At 40.5% G+C, this 18,982-nt stretch overlaps 1 protein-coding gene across 1 annotated transcript in view; it reads right to left on the minus strand.

Annotated features, from left to right (window-relative positions):
* Window positions 1-8,167: 8,167 nt before the first annotated feature.
* The window catches only part of RBM17 (RNA binding motif protein 17), a 35,258-nt gene continuing 24,443 nt past the window's right edge, over window positions 8,168-18,982 (minus strand). The window contains exons 8-12 of the mRNA XM_077473210.1: window positions 17,307-17,458; window positions 15,215-15,294; window positions 15,021-15,119; window positions 12,491-12,563; window positions 8,168-8,691 (exon numbers count right to left, since the gene is read on the minus strand). Of these exons, the coding sequence (XP_077329336.1) occupies window positions 8,594-8,691; window positions 12,491-12,563; window positions 15,021-15,119; window positions 15,215-15,294; window positions 17,307-17,458 (502 nt within the window). The 3' untranslated portion in view covers window positions 8,168-8,593. The remainder of the gene's footprint in view (window positions 8,692-12,490; window positions 12,564-15,020; window positions 15,120-15,214; window positions 15,295-17,306; window positions 17,459-18,982) is intronic.

The raw sequence follows: 18,982 nt of genomic DNA on the forward strand, positions 1-18,982 counted from the left end.
TTCCTCTAGACATAAAGAGTGCCCCCTTGTCCTCTGTGATGACCTTACAGTGAATAACAACACCAAGTTTACTATATGGACCACTTCTGTATTTATACATGTTGGTCATATCCCCCCCCCCCCCCCAATTCTCGTCTAGAGAATAAATTCAGTTCCTCCATGCCTCTTATCAGTTTGGTTGCCCTTCTCTGCAGTTCCCCCGATATCCTTTTGGAGAACTGGTGCCCAAAACTGAACTGCATATTCCAGGTGAGGTCATATTAATGATTTGTACAGGGGTATATGGTGTGTGTATATATATATATATATATATCTCACTCTCTCTCTCACCTCTCCTAATACAAGAAAGGACTTTGCTTGCTTTGGAAACCAAAGCTTGGAAATGCTTGCTGTTTATTAAAGCTGATTATTGTCAGAACGATTGAAGTAAAAAAACATTAATTTCTAAGGCCTAGACATATTTTATATATGGTTTTGTGAGCATATGGGAAACCATTTTGTTCTGTTAGAAGTTTAATACCAGCTCATTGCTTTTGCACAAAGATTCTTACAGAGAACTTTTAGAGCCTTGTCTCATTCTCCCAGGTCATAATTTGTAAATATCGGACACCCATACCATAGCTTAATCCATTGGTGACCAAATGTCATGGACACCTTGATGTTTAGACCAAATATGACAGCATCACGGTGTCTGTTAACTGAAAAAAATTAATACTACTTTGCCTACCTAAATATTTTTACATTTATAGACATACAAGGCTGCTGTTAGGCACAATCTTTTAATACTCATATTAAAATACAAGAAAGGACATTGCTCGCTTTGGAAACCGAAGTTTGGCATTGCATGCTGTTTATTAAAGCTGATCATTGTCAGAACTATTGAAGTATAAAATAATAAATTTCTAAGGCCTATATATATATATTTTATATATGGTTTCATGAGCATATAGGAAACCATTTTGTTCTATTAGAAGGTTAATAGCAGTTCATTGCTTTTGGACAAAGATTCTCACACAGAACATTTAGAGCCTCGTCTCATTCTCCCAGGTCATAATTTGTAAATATCGGACACCCAGACAAGATAAGGACCGACCATGGGGCCAGTGTATGTGTTATAATGAGACCGACAAGTCATGTCTCAAACTGAACAATGAAGAGAGACCCCCCCCCCTTTCTTTTCATCACTGAGAAAAAGAAAATGGGGCCTATTTAAAAAGTTGCATTATGAACAAATATTATTCATAGCAATTATATTAGCAATAGTTTCTATTATATTATTATTACATTATATTGGAGCGATATGCCTACTTAATTTAATCATTTTACATATATTTTGTTTATGTATATTTACAATATTCATTAGATATTGTTGAGTGTACTCATTGGAATATATTAATATATATTATTAATAGCATGTTTGTGATACTATGCATAAGATTAAATCAATGTATAGGAATTATAAAAGTGAAAATACATGCTAAACAATCCTTGGTGCTTTGAGTGCCAAATTATCTAACTCTCAAGGTAATTAGAGGAGAGTTAATGGCCTTGTTCAAACTTACTAAAGCCATATATCTCAGATATAGGGGGTTATTTACAAAAGATAAATCCACTTTGCACTGAAAGTGCAGTCGCTCTAAATCTAAGGGGGTAGATGTGAAGTGAGTGAAAGCTCTGCTGATTTTATCATCCAATCATGTCCAAGCTAAAATGCTGTTTTTGTTTTCCTTGCATATCCCCCTCAGATCTAAAGTGACCTTACTTCCAAGTGCATTTTCAGTGTCCTTTCAAGTGCACTTGCAGTGCAAAGTGGATTTGCCTTTAGTAAATAACAACCATAGTGTCATGAAACAGTCCCTTTATCATATGTATGATTTTCTTCTGGGCTTAGGTCAAAGGTTATCTGAAACGATAGACATTTTAAAGTAACATTCCAAAATCATCGTTAATCCAATACTGCCACCTTCCGGTAATTGTGCATAAGGGTCCAACACTGCCCCCTTTAGGTAATTGAGGGGGCAGTGTTGGCAACGATGGGTGTTTGAAGTCAGTAATGACATGGAAAGCAAATGCACGCCTACTTTCTTTGGGGATAAAAGTTGTAGACAAATAGCAGTAGAGGAATGGAATGAGAGAAAATGAAGAAGGGAGGAGGTATACTGAGGAGAGACAAACAGCTGACATCTTTCAGACAAGATAGTTTTAGATTTCTAGTAAAGTATAATTTTCTATTTACTTGTAGGTAATGACTGTTTAGACATATACTTAGTTGGGCCATTTAATCTTGGTAGCATTAAATTGCATCGGAGATATTTCTAACTGCAGTATGAGATTTATTTATTTATTTATTTTCAACTAAGGAGAAAAATACACATTTGTACAACGCCATTTTCAATTTCTAGTAAAAGGCTTAGTTATGATCTATGCTTAAACATACAAGTCGTTAAGAGATTTATCTTTACCTTAAATATAAATCTTAGTTAAATCACCAATACATGGTATAACAAATTGTTCCATGTATTGTTAAAATACATTTTAGTAAAGTCTGTTGTCTGAAAGAGGTCACGTGTCAAAGCAACACCCGGTTGTCATCACATTCTCTTGAGCCACTGAAAAGCTATTTACAAAGCTAAGTATTGCTACATTGGTATTTTTGAAACAATATCCTGAGGTCATATTCTCATCATTGGTATTATCCATATTGAAATGTTGACAGATCTGCTTTGTTTATCACCAGTTATATTTTGATATTGTGCACTGAATTTTTAGTAATCTATATATTTTTGCACACCGTTGTAATCCTTTTTAGCACAAAAAAAAACAATTTTTGAATGTTGATTTGTGGAAATAAGTAGGAAGCTCCTTAATTTTAGATCCTTGCTCATTTGCATGAATCTAGAACTGTTTAATATTTCAGTATAAACAAACATTCTGACATTATCTACCCAGGATGCTTTTCCATTATGGATTTCCCCAGTTGTACTCCCCCCTATATGTATGATGCATGCATACTCTTAGCCCCTCCAAGTGCATAACTTTAGATTTATCAACATTAAACCTCATTAGGCAAACAGTTGCCCAATAAAAACACAGTGCATTGAGGTCGGCTTGTAAGTTGGAGACATCTTGTAGACATAATAAAAAAACAGACACCCTCTGCTGTGTATACCAAATCACCCTTAGTGGCTGGGTGTGATCCTCAAGACTCAAAAAGCACATACAAGAAGAGGATTAAAGATCCACAAAGTAGTCTAAATATTTAGACTACTTTGTGGATCTTTAATCCTTTTATTGTAGGCAATGGACAAAAGATTAGTCATTAAGCCAACCATAGACTGTTTGAATTGTGACCGGTTCAGCAGGAACTGGCCGAGATTTGAACCATGTATGGGCAGGCTAAATGTACCCAAGTTGATCAATCAATCAACTTTGGTAGAACCAGCCTTCCTGATTTTACATGCGATTATTGCTAGCAGCTATCGTAGCTACTAGCAATAATCACTGGGTTCTCCCAGTGGAAACAGCTTCCCCCGCCAGAATACAATGGCTCCACAGGAGGGATTACTCCATCAACACAACCCTGCACTGTTTCCTATGAAGGGGGAATTGAGAAAAGGGACTGGAGGGTAACCAACCATAGAATTTATACCTTGCTTAATCTCTATCTGACAACACATGGGGATCATAGGTACCGGGTATGCCTAACTGGTTCTAGTTCAGCCACTTTCCTGGTTTTACCAGGTATGTCTTACAGTGTTGATTGTGCCATTTTGACATTTTTTTGAAGTGGCCTACATATATTACATACATGTTTCTCGTGCTTCTGCAGATCCCTGGGGGGAGTAACTGGGGGATCCTTAAGGGTGCTCTCGCCGCGATCCGCCTGCTTGATGATCAAAAAGAAAGTTTGTTCTCGCTTAAGCACTAATAGATGCATATAACATTTGAAAACTACGATAGACAATTATATTAACTTACCAGATATATGGGGTAAGATGTTTCTTTTGTTCTTGTTTGTCTTACTTTTTTTTATTTTCATTGTAATATTTTGTTTATCCTTATTTTGCACTTTTTTCATTGGATTATTTGTCACACATTTTATTTTTATTTTCATCTTTATTTATTATTTTTATTGTGACCCTATCTGCAATCTCCACAAGGGAGAATTATATTTCATACCGTATGTATTCAATCTTGGGATACCATCCATACAAATGGTCTGGTTGTTCCCTTTTGAAGAACTAAATAGGTTACTTAATATTGATATGTAAATTATGCCCCTGTGTTTCAATACTCTAAGGGTGGGGGCTTCATTCCTCTCCAACCAATATGTTGGACATGAATGAACCCTACCACCAGATTCAATTAGATGCATCAGCCTATATGGGCAAAACACCTCTTGTACCCCTAGGGGTTGTGTGTGTACAGAACTATCCATGTATTTCTAAACAAATGATTTGTTTGTATAATTTCAGTATTCTACTGATTGCTGTAGTCTGCAATTGTCCCGAGGAAGCTCTGAAGAGCGAAACATGTAGGAAAGAAACAATGCAGTTTAAATCGTATATAAATGTGGTAACTTATATACCAACTTTTGTATACCCGCATCTTTTATTTTATATGTAAATGGATGTAATTGTTTGAAAAATGCTTTCTGTACACTAAAATAAAAATTTCATTGATTTTATCTATTGATTGAATATATTTGGTGCCGTTGTAAAAGTCCCGGGGGTTGGTTACCCTCCAGTCCCTTTTCTCAATTCCCCCTTTTCTTTAAATAATTCTTAACTGGGATGTGGCACTTTTTTATGATTTAGATGAATATGACCATTAGCCTTGTCCTATATATATCCTCTGTCTATGTTTCCTATGAAGGTGGCCATATGGGTACAGAAAAAGCTTTGCATCCTCAGGTCAGAGGCTCTAGCAAGAACAGTGAGCAGCACAGTAGTAATATCCCGTTACTACAAATCTCCTGAGACTTATGCCCCGTACACACGTTCCGATTATCGGACCACAAAAGTCGCTTTCGGACAGATCGTTCGATAATCTGATCGTTAGTACGCAGCTTTTGACAGCCGATCACAACAGTCCGTCCAACCAAATCCGAAGGGACAAACAGGAAAACTTTGGTCGGATGACAGCCCATCGTACGACAATCGTCAATAGCCAGTACAGTATGCGTCCGATAAAAGTCATTCGTCAAACACCACGCATGATCGGAAACATGAAAATAAACCAGAAGGCGACACAGGTCACACGTATTTGACATAATTTAAAATACGTAGCTACGCACGACGGAAGATTTTTTCCAGAATCGTACGACAAATCTTACACACATTTTGCACTGTTGTATTCAACAAAATGTGAACGATCTGTCTTACGATAATTGGAACGTGTGTACGGGGCATAACAGAGGCAGCAGTGCACTAAATCTCATACTACAGAAATGAAGCCATTGGCATAGGAATGCCTAGGCATCCTCATATTAAAGAGGAAGTAAACCCTAGTGGGTTTACTTCCTCTTTGTCTCCCTGCAAAGGTAAAGCATAATGGGCTACTATGCATCGCATAGTAGCCCATTATGTGTCACTTACCTGACACAGGAGCCAGCGATGTCACCGCTGTCCCCTGTAGTCAGAAGTGTCCATCTTCTTCCGGGGTATCGCTGCTCCGGTCACTCACAGCGCCGGAGCAGCAATGACGTCACTCCCGTGCATGTGCATGGGAGCCACCACTAACAGCATATCGCGGTTAGCAGCGGCATGCTGCTAACAGCAATAGTGCGCCTGCGCGCCACTGTATGGCGCATGCGCCGTCGATAGCTGTGACAGTCTTAGTAAATATCTCCTAAACCGTGTAGGTTTAGGAGATATTTATTGGACCTACAGGTAAGCCTTAATCTAGGCTTACCTGTAGGTCAAAGTGGTTTGTAAGGGTTTACAACCACTTTAACCACTTGCCGACCAGCGCACGACGATGTACGTCGACAGAATGGCACGGGCAGGCAAATGGGCGTACATGTACGTCCCTTTAAATTTGCCGCCCTGCCATCGGGAGCGCGCTGCCGGCTGCGCGCTCCCGCGCTGGTCGGGACCCCCGTGAGTCCGGTCGCTGGACCCGCGGACTCGATTGCCGCGGGCATCCCCGCGATCGTCTCACGGAGCGGCCGAATGGAGAAGTGCCATTGTAAACAACATTTCTCCATTCTGCCTAGCAACTAGTGACGCTGATCTCTGCTCCATGTGATTGGAGCAGAGATCAGTGTTCACTAAATGAAAGCCCAACCCTCCCACAGTTGGTAACACACACCCCTAGGAACACTTAACCCCTACACTGCCACCCACTGGTTAACCCTTTCACTGCCAGTGTCATTTACACAGGAATCACTGCATTTATATAGCAGTGATTACTGTATAAATGACAATGGTCCCAAAAATGTGTCAAAAATGTCCGATGGGTCCCCCACAATGTCACAGTCACAATAAAAATCGCTGATCGCCACCATTACTAGTAAAAAAAAAATAATAAAAAATTATTAATAAAAATGCTATAAAACTATCCCTATTTTGTAAACGCTATAACTTTTGCGCAAACCAATCAATAATCGCTTATTGCGATTTTTTTTACCAAAAATATGTAGAAGAATACGTATCGGCCTAAACTGAGGGAAAAAAATGTTTTTTTATATATTTTTGGGGGATATTTATTATAACAAAAAGTAAAAAGTAATGCGTTTTTTTCAAAATTGTCGCTCTATTTTTGTTTATAGCGCAAAAAATAAAAACCGCAGGGGTGATCAAATACCACCAAAAGAAAGCTCTATTTGTGGGAAAAAAGGACGTCAATTTTGTTTGGGAGCCACATCGCACGACCGCGCAATTGTCAGTTAAAGCGACGCAGTGCCGAATCGCAAAAAGTGGTCTGGTCTTTGACCAGCAAATTGGTCCGGTCTGAAAGTGGTTAAGAAGTGCATCGTTTTTTTCAGAAGGAATTCCAGATATAAAAAAGGGTATTTTTTTTTTTTTTTAAAGACACTGCTTAGGTACAATAAAAATTTCTAGGGATTCCCTATATCATAGCAAATCTACACTTTCAGACTTTAATTCCACTTAAGGCTGAGTTCACACAAGCACGGAGTGGTGCGTCCCCATTCACCGTTTCAGGTCCGATTTGAGCCCGACTTTTTAGCCTAGTTCACACTTGAAATGGACCAGAAGACGCACAGGACTCCAGTGAAATTCGCAACAGAGATATGTGAACCGGATCCATAGAGAGCCGGTCACAATCTCCTGACATGCGAATTGGATGCGGAGAAACCGCATCCAATTCACACTAGTGTGAACCCAGCCTTAAGGTTTCTTTCATTCTAGGTTGGTTCAGCAGGGAACAGACACATTTTGATCCATTCATTGCTGGTTCCTTTTCAGAGCAGTTGCTCCACTGATCAACTGCTCATAAATGAGCTTGTTGGAAAACTTTAGTTTAATTGAGAGGCACTGACCAGTGTATTCCGATAGCGGAGTAGTCCAGCTGACACAGCGCAGAGGATTCCCACACCTACCTTGAATGTGTGAATCGGTATGTTTTTTTTCCCCATTCAGCCTGCTGGCTGAACAAAAATAAATAAATAATAATAAATAAAAAAAAAAAAAAAAACAACACACACTGAACCATGTATGGCAGGAATATGCAATTAGCGGACCTCCAGCTGCTGCAAAACTACAAGTCCCATCATGCCTCTGCCTCTGGATGTCATGCTTGTGGCTGTCAGTCTTGCTATGCCTCATGGGACTTGTAGTTCTGCAACAGCTGGAGGTCCGCTAATTGCATATCCCTGATCTATGGCAAGCTTATGATCCTGGCTGAGCAGGTGGATGACAGGTCTGTGTCTGCTCCGCTATGCAGAGCGGACACAGCCCCGCTGCTCCCTATGGGGTGGTCGGATGAAAATGGAAGGCCTGTCTGTTTCTATTCAACTGTCATGCGATCTGATCTGTCTGTTTTTTGCAGATGCTAGCAAGTGTCAGTGGACAAGTCCACTGACATTCACGGCTCCATAGAGAGCAATGGCTGGTCCAATCAGGACACCAGCCTTAGAATGAAATACTGAAAATTAACAAATCTATTTTAGAAACATATATTCAATCACACAGGGCTACATTCAGTGAGTCAATACAGCAGAAAAGAACACTGAATTTTAATTACACCAAAGTTTACAGTATTTTCACCAATATTGTATAATTACATCAGTATGAAATTGTTTCAAAGGCGATGTGTAAAAAAAAAAAAAAAACAACCTACAAGACCACAAAAGACCGCTTGGCAGAAATCTGTGTAAATGTCCTAGGACAAATGGAAACCTTTTTTATTTTCCTCAAACACTGTTTAAATGAAGGGAACAGAATCCATTCCATAGAGGACAATATTTAAAAATTTTCATTATCCTATATAAAAAAAAGAAAATAATCTTTATATCACAAGAGAAAAAAAAAAAAAAAATGTTCATCACAGTAAACGTGATAAATTTGGATACTTTATCCATATAGAGCAGATGAGAGACACTGTCCCCAGCACTGAGAAGACCACATTGTTATTCTCCAAGATCCAGTGTTCGGAATTTATCCAGGTTGTAGAAGCATGCCTTGACAATGCGGCCACCAAAATATCTCCCATTCAAGTCCACAACAGCTAAAATATAAGAAAATGTATATAGTGAGGACATCAAACAAGATGTATTTCTATAAAGATTTTATATACACACACACACATACATACAGTGCCTTGCGAAAGTATTCGGCCCCCTTGAACTTTTCAACCTTTTGCCACATTTCAGGCTTCAAACTTGAAGAATCACCAACAAGTGGAACACAATTGTGAAGTGGAACGAAATCTATTGGATATTTTAAACTTTTTTAGCAAATAAAAAACTGAAAAGTGGTGCGTGCAAAATTATTCGGCCCCTTTACTTTCAGTGCAGCAAACTCACTCCAGAAGTTCAGCGAGGATCTCTGAATGATCCAATGCTGTCCTAAATGACTGATGGTGATAAATAGAATCCACCTGTGTGTAATCAAGTCTCTGTATAAATGCACCTGCTCTGTGATAGTCTCAGGGTTCTGTTGAAAGCGCAGAGAGCATCATGAAGACCAAGGAACACACCAGGCAGGTCCATAATACTGTTGTGGAATAGTTTAAAGCCGGATTTGGATACAAAAAGATTTCCCAAGCTTTAAACATCCCAAGGAGCACTGTGCAAGAGATCATTTTGAAATGGAAGGAGTATCAGACCACTGCAAATCTACCAAGACCTGGCCGTCCCTCTAAACTTTCAGCTCAGACAAGGAGAAGACTGATCAGAGATGCAGCCAAGAGGCCCATGATCACTCTGGATGAACTGCAGAGAACTACAGCTGAGGTGGGAGAGTCTGTCCATAGGACAACAATCAGTCGTACACTGCACAAATCTGGCCTTTTTGGAAGAGTGGCAAGAAGAAAGCCATTTCTCAAAGATATCCATAAAAAGTCTCGTCTAAAGTTTGCCACAAGCCACCTGGGAGACACACCAAACATGTGGAAGAAGGTGCTCTGGTCAGATGAAACCAAAATCCAACTTTTTGCCCACAATGCAAAATGATATGTTTGGCATAAAAGCAACACAGCTCATCACCCTCAACACACCATCCCCACTGTCAAACATGGTGGTGGCAGCATCATGGTTTGAGCCTGCTTTTCTACAGCAGGGACAGGGAAGATGGTTAAAATTGAGGGGAAGTTGGATGCAGCCAAATACAGGACCATTCTGGATGAAAACCTGTTGGAGTCTGCAAAAGACCTGAAACTGGGACGGAGATTTATCTTCCAACAAGACAATGATCCCAAACATACAGCAAAATCTACAAAGGAATGGTTCACAAATAAACGTATCCAGGTGTTAGAACGGCCAAGTCAAAGTCCAGACCTGAATCCAATCGAGAATCTGTGGAAAGAGCTGAAAACTGCTGTTCACAAACACTCTCCATCCAACCTCACTGAGCTCGAGCTGTTTTGCAAGGAAGAATGGGCAAGAATTTCAGTCTCTCGATGTGCAAAACTGATAGAGACATACCTCAAGCGACTTGCACCTGTAATCGCAGCAAAAGGTGGCTCTACCAGCTATTAACGCAAGGGGGCCGAATAATTTTGCATGCCCCACTTTTCATTTTTTTATTCGTTAAAAAAGTTTCAAAAATCCAATAGATTTCGTTCCACTTCACAATTGTGTCCCACTTGTTGGTGATTCTTCACAAAAAATAAAAATTTGATATCTTTATGTTTGAAGCCTGAAATGTGGCAAAAGGTTGAAAAGTTCAAGGGGGACGAATACTTTCGCAAGGCACTGTACATACATATACACACACACACACACACACACACACACACACACACACACACACACACACACACACACACACACACACACACACACACACACACACACCGCATTTGCCTAGGAAACAGTTGGGCTGTTCTACTAATGCACCTGGCATTTTGGGTTAGACTGGTGATGCTTTTGGAATTACTAAATTGCATGTAAATTGCAGGCAACAGTAGGAGCTATAGAGAAACTGTGAAAGGAATTTAAGGCATTTCTTAATTTTTTGGACAACTGATCTGACATCATTTAACTGCTGCCACAGACATGTGTCATACATTAGCCACAGGAGCAGGGAGTTTTACAAAAACTGAGTGCATGTAAATCTGGCAAGCCAAATGTTGTCTGTCAGGTGGAAGCGATCCAGTGGCTGTACAGCCAAACCACCCCCTGCCATGTTTACTGGGCTCTGCTGTCCCACCTGCAGGCCGGCAACCCCCATGGCAGGTGTTGGTGGGTAGAGGAAGACCAGCGGATATCAATTCACTGATCTCTCCTGGCTAGACATGCATTATTCCACTTCTGGGTTCAACTATCATTTTGCTGGCTAATGGCCCATGATCTGTGCAAGGCCTGGCACATCGATATGTTTTTTGTAAGTTTATAAAATACGAAAACATTTTATAAGCCAGTACCAGTACATGAAAAATAGATTTTATGCAAGGAGAAAAGAAAAACGTGTTAAAAAAAAAAAAGCATATGCCTTCGCTTTATAAAATGCCTTCGCTTTATAAAATGCCTTCCTGGCAAATGTGTAAACCAGCATCTTTAAACAGAAAGCCTGCCTGGATTCCTTCAAAGTGATATTAACCGCCTTGCTGACCGCCGCCTGTGTATATATACACGTCGGCAGAACGGCGAGGCTGGGCAAAGTAAACGTACGTTACTTTGAAATTTCCGCCGTGCGCGCGTCTGCCGCAAGCTCCGTGATCGAGGGAACCCGCGGACTCGATGCCCGCGGGAATACCCACGATTGTGTCATGGAGCTGCAGAACGGGTAGACGTCGATGTAAACACAGCATCTCCTTGTTCTGCCTAGTGACAGGACACCGATCGTCTGCTCCCTGTCATCGGGAGCAGCGATCAGTGTTGTGTCACTGCTAGCCCCTCCCCCAGACAGTTAAAAACATGCCTCAGGATACGCTTAGCCCCCTCCCCTAGTGGTTAACCCCTTCACTGCCAGTGACATTTTACAGTAATCAATTAAATTTTATAGCATTGATCGCTGTATTAATACCAATGGCCCCAAAATTGTGTCAAAATTGTCCGGTGTGTCCGCCGCTATTACTAGTAAAAAAAAAAAAAAAAAAAAAAATTAATAAAAATGCCATAAATCTATCCCCTATTTTGTAGACGCTATAACTTTTGCGCAAACCAATCAATAAATGCTTATTGCAATTTTTTTTTACCAAAAATATGTCGAAGAATACGTATTGGCCTAAACCGAGGAGAAAAAAAAAATTTATATATTTTTTGGGGATATTTATTATAGCAAAAAAAATTTGTTTTCTTCAAAATTGAGGCTTTTTTGTTTACAGCTTTTTTTTTTTTTTTTTCCGCTAAACAAACACCCATAGGTGATCAAATACCACCAAAAGAAAGCTCCATTTGTGGGGGAAAAAAAAAAAAGGACGTCAATTTTGTTTGTTTCGGTACAACATCACACGACCGCGCAATTATCAGTTAAAGCAACGCAGTGCCGAATAGCAAAAAGTGCTCTGGTCAGGAAGGGGGTAAATCCTTCCGGGGCTGGAGTGGTTAAAAAGGGTATAGTTTTTTTTTTTTTTTAATAACTAAACATGTTTAGACTTCCTGGCAATGCAATGCATAGAATGCATGAAAGTAAAAAACCTTCAGCCTTTACAACCACTATTATTGGAAAATATGATTTTGATTAAAGAACACTGAAATAACGCAGACAAAAAAAAAAAAAAAAACTTTTACAATGTAAAACAGCACCTAACCGATTATTGGGGTTATAATTACTAGGCACTCCTCTTGAACAGAAGTGTTCTCTCCCTCCCAAGAGACAACTTTTGCGAATTACAATGCTTACCCACAAGCTACACAATTTACCTTTAATAGCCGATTCTACTCGTTCAAATTCCAAAAATATCCGCACTGCCTCATCATCTGGAGTACCAGGGATCTAGAGACAAAACATAATTACTATACATAATCTACAAAAATGAGTGTGCGTCTACGTGAAAAGCCAGCAAAACTATAGGACCACATTAATGCCGAAACACTCACTTCACAAATGGGAAGTGAGCGTTTATAAAAGTGTGTAATTAAGGATTTAAAAAAATAAAATAAAAGCTCAAACCTCTCGCTCCCCGAGCTCAATCCATACCCTATTTTCAATCAAATAATTGCTTAGGCAACTGAAAAACAGATTTTAATTACCAGTGACATTGCAAAAGGCAGTTGAAATCCACTCTGTGGCCAGGTACAGAAAGGAGTATCCTGGGTAGCATGCACACATTCATATTGAGCAAAATCACAGCTTGTTCAGTTGTAAAAATCATCTCAATTGCACCTTGTAGACAGCTGCTCTGTCTGAGACGAAGCATTGAAGGGTCACGGTCAGCTAATAAAAATACAATGCCCATCAGTCTGTGGGCATGGATGGGTGGGAGTGGAGATGCAGAACAACTCCACCCTCTACAGTGATTACTGAAATATGGATACCAGCAAGGGGAAGACTAAAGCGAATGGGCTGACTGGTTGTGTAAAACAGAACCAATTACCCTGACTCTACCAGACTCCAGCATTTCAGAGGGAATTCTACTGTTTATACTACTTGCTGAGGAAATCAAGGTCAGACTGGTAAAGTAAGACATTTGGGGGAGTTCATGAAAGCACTACCAACAGTTTTCAGGTGCTATGGCCCTTTAAAATGGCCAAGATTCAAAAGACCCTACTACCTGTTTTGGTAACTTTACCGACGCATGCGGTACACACAAATGGTTTTTAAAATCTACTGAAGTGGTATGAAACTCCTCCCCCCCCCAAAAAAAAAAAGTGCCTTTTGCAGGTTTATGCCATTATGCGCCACATACTAACATTATGACAGACTTGTGAGAGGCCTGTCAAAAGAAGCCCTCAGCCGTGCAGTGTCACCACTCCTGCTGGACCCAGCACTTCCATCTTCAGCCAGTCTTCTTTTTGGGGTCCATCTCTGACGGCTGTAATGGCTGGGCAGCCATGATGAGACTCCCATATAATATATGCGCATGGGGAAACTGACACTAGTGCCCCATCAGGTACGCTCTCATCTTGTAGTTGAAAGCAGGCAGTGGGCGGATTCTAAAGCCAATAGCAGGCTAAACTATAATGAATATTGATATCAAACTATGTATAAATATATGTAGTAACAGGCAAAATGAGGTCACTACAAATTATATTCTAGAATGCAATGCAGAAGGCAGTAATGCTTCCTTACACTGCTATGCCTGTTTTAATTCCAGCTTACAGGGAACCTTTCAGAACAAATAAATTTGAGCTGCTATTGTTGATTTATTATTAATCAGTCCAATATTTGGTGAGTCATTGACCGTGAACAAATAAGCAGCCAGTAAAGTACTGGAACACCTGACATGCACATGCTTATATGGTCAGTGACCCTTAAAGTAGTAAAGGTTAAAGATAATGAGTTCGGAACCTGGAATTATGGTAGCTTCCATATTTCCCTCCAGAGAGGCTCCACTTAAAGCTTGACTCTTGTTAACTGATAAACCCTCAATCCCCCCCGGTCAGCATACAATAGGTAGAATTACTGACCATATTCCTCTCTCCAAGCTCATTCTCTGCTCACCCCCATTAGTAGTCCTGCATCATACAAGAGGATATTAGGGGTGCACTTACATTCCAGGGCTGAAGAGGGAGCGGAGGAAAGCAACCACTTGCCAGGGGAGTGGGGAAGAAGGGAAGTATTCCTCTCTGTTAAAGCCCAGCTCCACACAGCAGAAAAGTTACCCTGGGCTGGGGGGTCAAGGATAGGCTTTAATACCTACCTTCTTCCTTCCACAGGCTTCCTCCCAGCCGCTTCTCATCACCACTCCTCTGGTCGCATGCTTTTTTATGTCATTATGTACATAATCTGCCCCCCCTCTTTGGGATAATGTTAAAACACACACAAGTAACCAAAGAGAATTTTAAAGTGGTAGTAACTGTTTTTTTTTTTTTTCTTTACTTGTACGGCATACCCATCCCTGTGTCTCCTGCGGGAGTGAAGTCATCGCGGCTCAGCCAGATGACCAAAGCACGCGAAGCGGAAGGAAGAACGGGTGAAGATGGAAGTCCCATCAGTGATGACAGAGTGCCACGGGAGGACTTTGTTCTAAATTAAGTAATTCATAATGTGCTAGTATGTGACACATTCTAGCACATTATGCCATGGCCCTGCAGTTTTGTTTTTCTTTAAATAAAGGCTTCGAATTACTCCCCTTTAACTTTGCTTAGGTTGTGCCATGATGTTGAACAATGTATTTGTTTATCCATAGCAAGCAAGTGGTACATCTGCTATAAGAAGTTCATTATATTTCTCAAGTGAAATATAAAAGGAAATGTATGAACAATACAAGCACATATCTTTTCCACTGACCTCGAAGATGACGCATTTTGCCACTTTGCCATATTTTTCACACTCTTCCTTAGTTTCAGCTTCTAGATCTTCATCCACTTCCCCTGCACCCACCATATTCTGAGAGGGGGAAAAAACCAAAAAGTAATTAGCAAAAGCCAGCTGCTCAACAAAACCATCATCAAACCTAAAAGATTGTAAATGCTTGTTCTCACCCGTAATAAAACCACCTTAGTGGGACACTTCAGTATTTCTGTTAAAGGGTTGGGATCAGTTCCTTTCTTTGAAGATTCAGCTGTAGGACAGATGCAATGATTACGCTTTCCACTGGAATCTTACATGTAAATACACATAGTATTAATATTTCAAGCTATAGCACATTCATTTATAAAAATGTTTAACTTTCAAAATCCCTGCTGATCTAGGTTACACTAGCAGCATTTAGAAGGAGGTGCAGAGGTGCCAGGAAGATCACTTGGTCATTAACATGATTTCATCATCTTTCCTGTGATCTAAAGAGCTATACTCTCTATGCATGTTTTCAACCCCTTCAGGACACCACCTGATGGCCATTTAAAAAGGTATAGCTAAAAAGGGAAAACCCTCTATTTGTCCTGTTTATAGGTATCATCAAAATAAAATCCTACATTCCACCACAATGGTTCTGGGGACTCATGTAGCAACCAGGGATTCTTTCACGTTAGAGTTATTTCCTCTCACTTCCTGATCGAGCTATGGGAAAGGAAGTAAAGAGAAATCCCCCCCAATAGAACACAGAAAAAAAATAATATATGACAAGGGTCCCTAACTTCATCCAAAGTGAAAAAGATGTACCTTTAGTTCTACTTTAAGTGGGAGGCAGCACAACTACTCTATCACGTGATCGCTGTGATTGACTCTCACAGCAGTCACATGATCAGGAACCCGTCCACTGGATGCTCATCAGAAGCTGTGATCAAGGGCCACCAGTGAGAGCTCTGTCATTGTGCCGTGACCTCAGGCCGATTTGGGTGCATATGTGCAGCAGCTGGGTGTTCAAGCCCATTATACCTGCATCCACTTGTGTGTGTTACACAGTTGGCAAGAAGTCAAGCTAAAATAATTGCTTCTTATTAAAGGGGTTGTAAACCTTCCTGGTTTTCCCCTTAATGCATCCTATGCATTAAGGGGAAAAAAAAACACCCGTCAGTGACAGGCCCCAAAGCCCCCCTCGTTTTACTTACCTGAACCCTCGAAAGTGACCCAGCGGTGTTCTCGACTCTTGATTGGATAGACTGTTAGCAGAGCAGCCATTGGCTCTCGCTACTGTCAACCAAATCCAATGACGCGAGCACCGGGAGGCGGGGGCCGAGTCCTGCACTCGGCCTCTATGAACGGCGAATGCTGGACTCAGGAGCACGCCCGCAAGGTAATCCCCTTGGGGAGGCGCTTCTCTGAGGGGGTTATAAGATGTGGGAAGGAGCCACGAGAGCTGTTGTGGGACCCCAGAAGACAAAGTTCGGGGGCCACTCTGTGCAAAACGTGCTGCACAGTGGAGGCAAGTATGATATGTTTATTTTATAATTTTTTACCTTTACAATCACTTTAAAGCCGAAGTTTAGTTTAAAACAAAAAGAAGAATGGGCACAAGGGACATTACTTACTTTCTGTGATATGGTTCCCTTATGGTCCTCTGATGTCACTCCCCCCACCACCGTAATCTTCCAGTGCGGCAGAGGTCAATAGCACTATGGGAGTTGTCGCAGGCATGCATCAAGAGTGCCAGACTATGCCGGTCCTTTCCGCCCAGCCATTCACAGAAGCCGTACTACAGCTTCTATGAATGAAACTTAATCTATGATTGAAGGGGGCAGACCTTTCAGTCATTTGCCTGTCCCCCATTCATAGATCATTTTTGATTCATAAAATCTGTAGCCCGTCTTCTATACATAGAGGAGCTGGGCAGACACAGCCAGACACTCTTGATGAGTGCATGTGACAGCTCCCTTAGTTATATTAACCCCTGTCTAACTTGAAGATTACAGCAGAAGGGGTAGTGGGGCATCAGAGGAGGAAGATTTCTGCTAAACAAGGACACAGCAGGACAAGGGCTCGCTGAAGGTAAGCAATGTCCCTTGTGCTTATTTGTAAACCAAGGCTTTAAAACCCTACACAAAAAAACGAAAAAAAAAAAAACACACCTTCTATATTAACAGACGTTGATAGAAATGTTAGCAAATTAATTATGGATTTATATTTAAAAGAAATGCCTACATCCCAACTTATGTATAGGAAAGATAAAAAAAAAAAAAATAGATAGCAACATACCTTTGTCTGCTAAATCGCCAATGATAATTTTGCCTCCTCTCTTACTGGTTTTCTCAACAGACAATGCAGTACTGAGGCCCTGTTCATGTTTTCCCAACCCTTGACCTTCCCGGAAGCCATACTTCTGCATGATTTTGTGAGCCACAGTTCCACTGTGAATCAGGAAGAAGCAGAAACAATTAAACAAGAAAAATTCATTACTTCACCTCAAGCCTACAGAGCAATTCTCTAGTTTATTTTCTGAATTTTGGTTGTGATGAAGAATTGTTGTAAAGAAGGGGTTGGGAAGAACTTTACGCATACATATTTTAACTGTGCATTTAAAATTGCCTTATCCAAATATAAAAAATTGTATATGTGTAACAATGGTAAAAAAGTGGGAGTGTGGATAAAACCTTACTAATTGTTTTATAGTTCTCTTGCATAAGTTCCAGAGACAATTGGAAGAGAAGATATTATTGGAAGGATACACACACACGCGCGCACGCGCGCGCGCACGCACGCACGCACGCACACGTACGTCTGAAAAAATTAGAATATATCAAAAAGCTCATTTATTTCAGTAATTTAAATTCAAAAAGTGACTCATTTTATAGATTCATTACACACAGTGATATATTTCAAGCATTTTTCATTTAATTCTGACAATTATGGCTTACAGTATCTCAGAAAATTAGAATATTGTGAAAAAGTTCACTATTGTAGACTCATGGTGTCACTCTAATCAGCTAATTAATGCAAAACATCTGTGAATGTTTCCTGAGCCTTTAAATGGTCTCTCAGTCTGGTTCAGTAGGTTACACAACCAAGGGGAAGACTGCCAACTTGATAGTTGTCCAGAAGAAAACCCTCCACAAGGAGGGTAAGTCACAAAAGATCATTGCTAAAGAAGCTCGTTGTTCACAGAGTGCTGTATCCAAGCATATTAATGGAAAGTTGAGTGGAAGGAAAGTGTGGCAAAAATGGTGCAGAAGCAACAGGGATAACCACAGCCTTGAGAGGTTTGAGAAGCAAAGGCCATTCAAGATTTTTTGGGGAAATTAACAAGGAGTGGACTACGGCTGGTGTCAGTGCTTCAAAAGCCACCATACACAGATGTATCCAGGACATGGGCTACAACTGTCACATTCCTTGTGGCAAACCACTCCTGAACCAGAGACAACATCAGAAGCGTCTTACCTGGGGCTAAGGAGAAAGAAAAAATTATATATAAAGTTGCGCTAAAAATACATGAAAATAAAAGTGAGAAACCTAATACAAATCACTAAGATTACAAATCAAAAAAAACATCCTGTGTAAAGTTCAATCGAGAAAAAAGGAGTGTTTGTAATCAGGGACTCTCTATTCCCAAGAGAAACCAATGAATAGGGAAATCGATCCTTTTTACGAATTCAGTGTAATCTTCTTACAAATCCAGAGCTGAAAAAGGTTTGACTCTTACCGCAATGGGTGGACTCCAAATCAACGGAGTCGTTAGCGCAAGCAGACAGCCCTCTGCATGGTTCTTTTGCGTGTAATCCGTTCCGGTGGGCTACTAGACGCATGGATAGATGCGGATCATTCGGAGGTAACCAGCCTAGATCAAAACGATTCCGGAAACCATCGTACGTCCTACTTCTCCTCTCGATCACCGTAGAGAGTGGCTATCCGATCTCCCTGTATGTCTGGAGTTTAGC

Source organism: Lithobates pipiens, unplaced genomic scaffold (assembly GCF_037356315.1).
Source record: "Lithobates pipiens isolate NorthernLeopardFrog02 unplaced genomic scaffold, aLitPip1_a1.2 Scaffold_8, whole genome shotgun sequence".
NCBI classification, from domain to species: domain Eukaryota; kingdom Metazoa; phylum Chordata; class Amphibia; order Anura; family Ranidae; genus Lithobates; species Lithobates pipiens.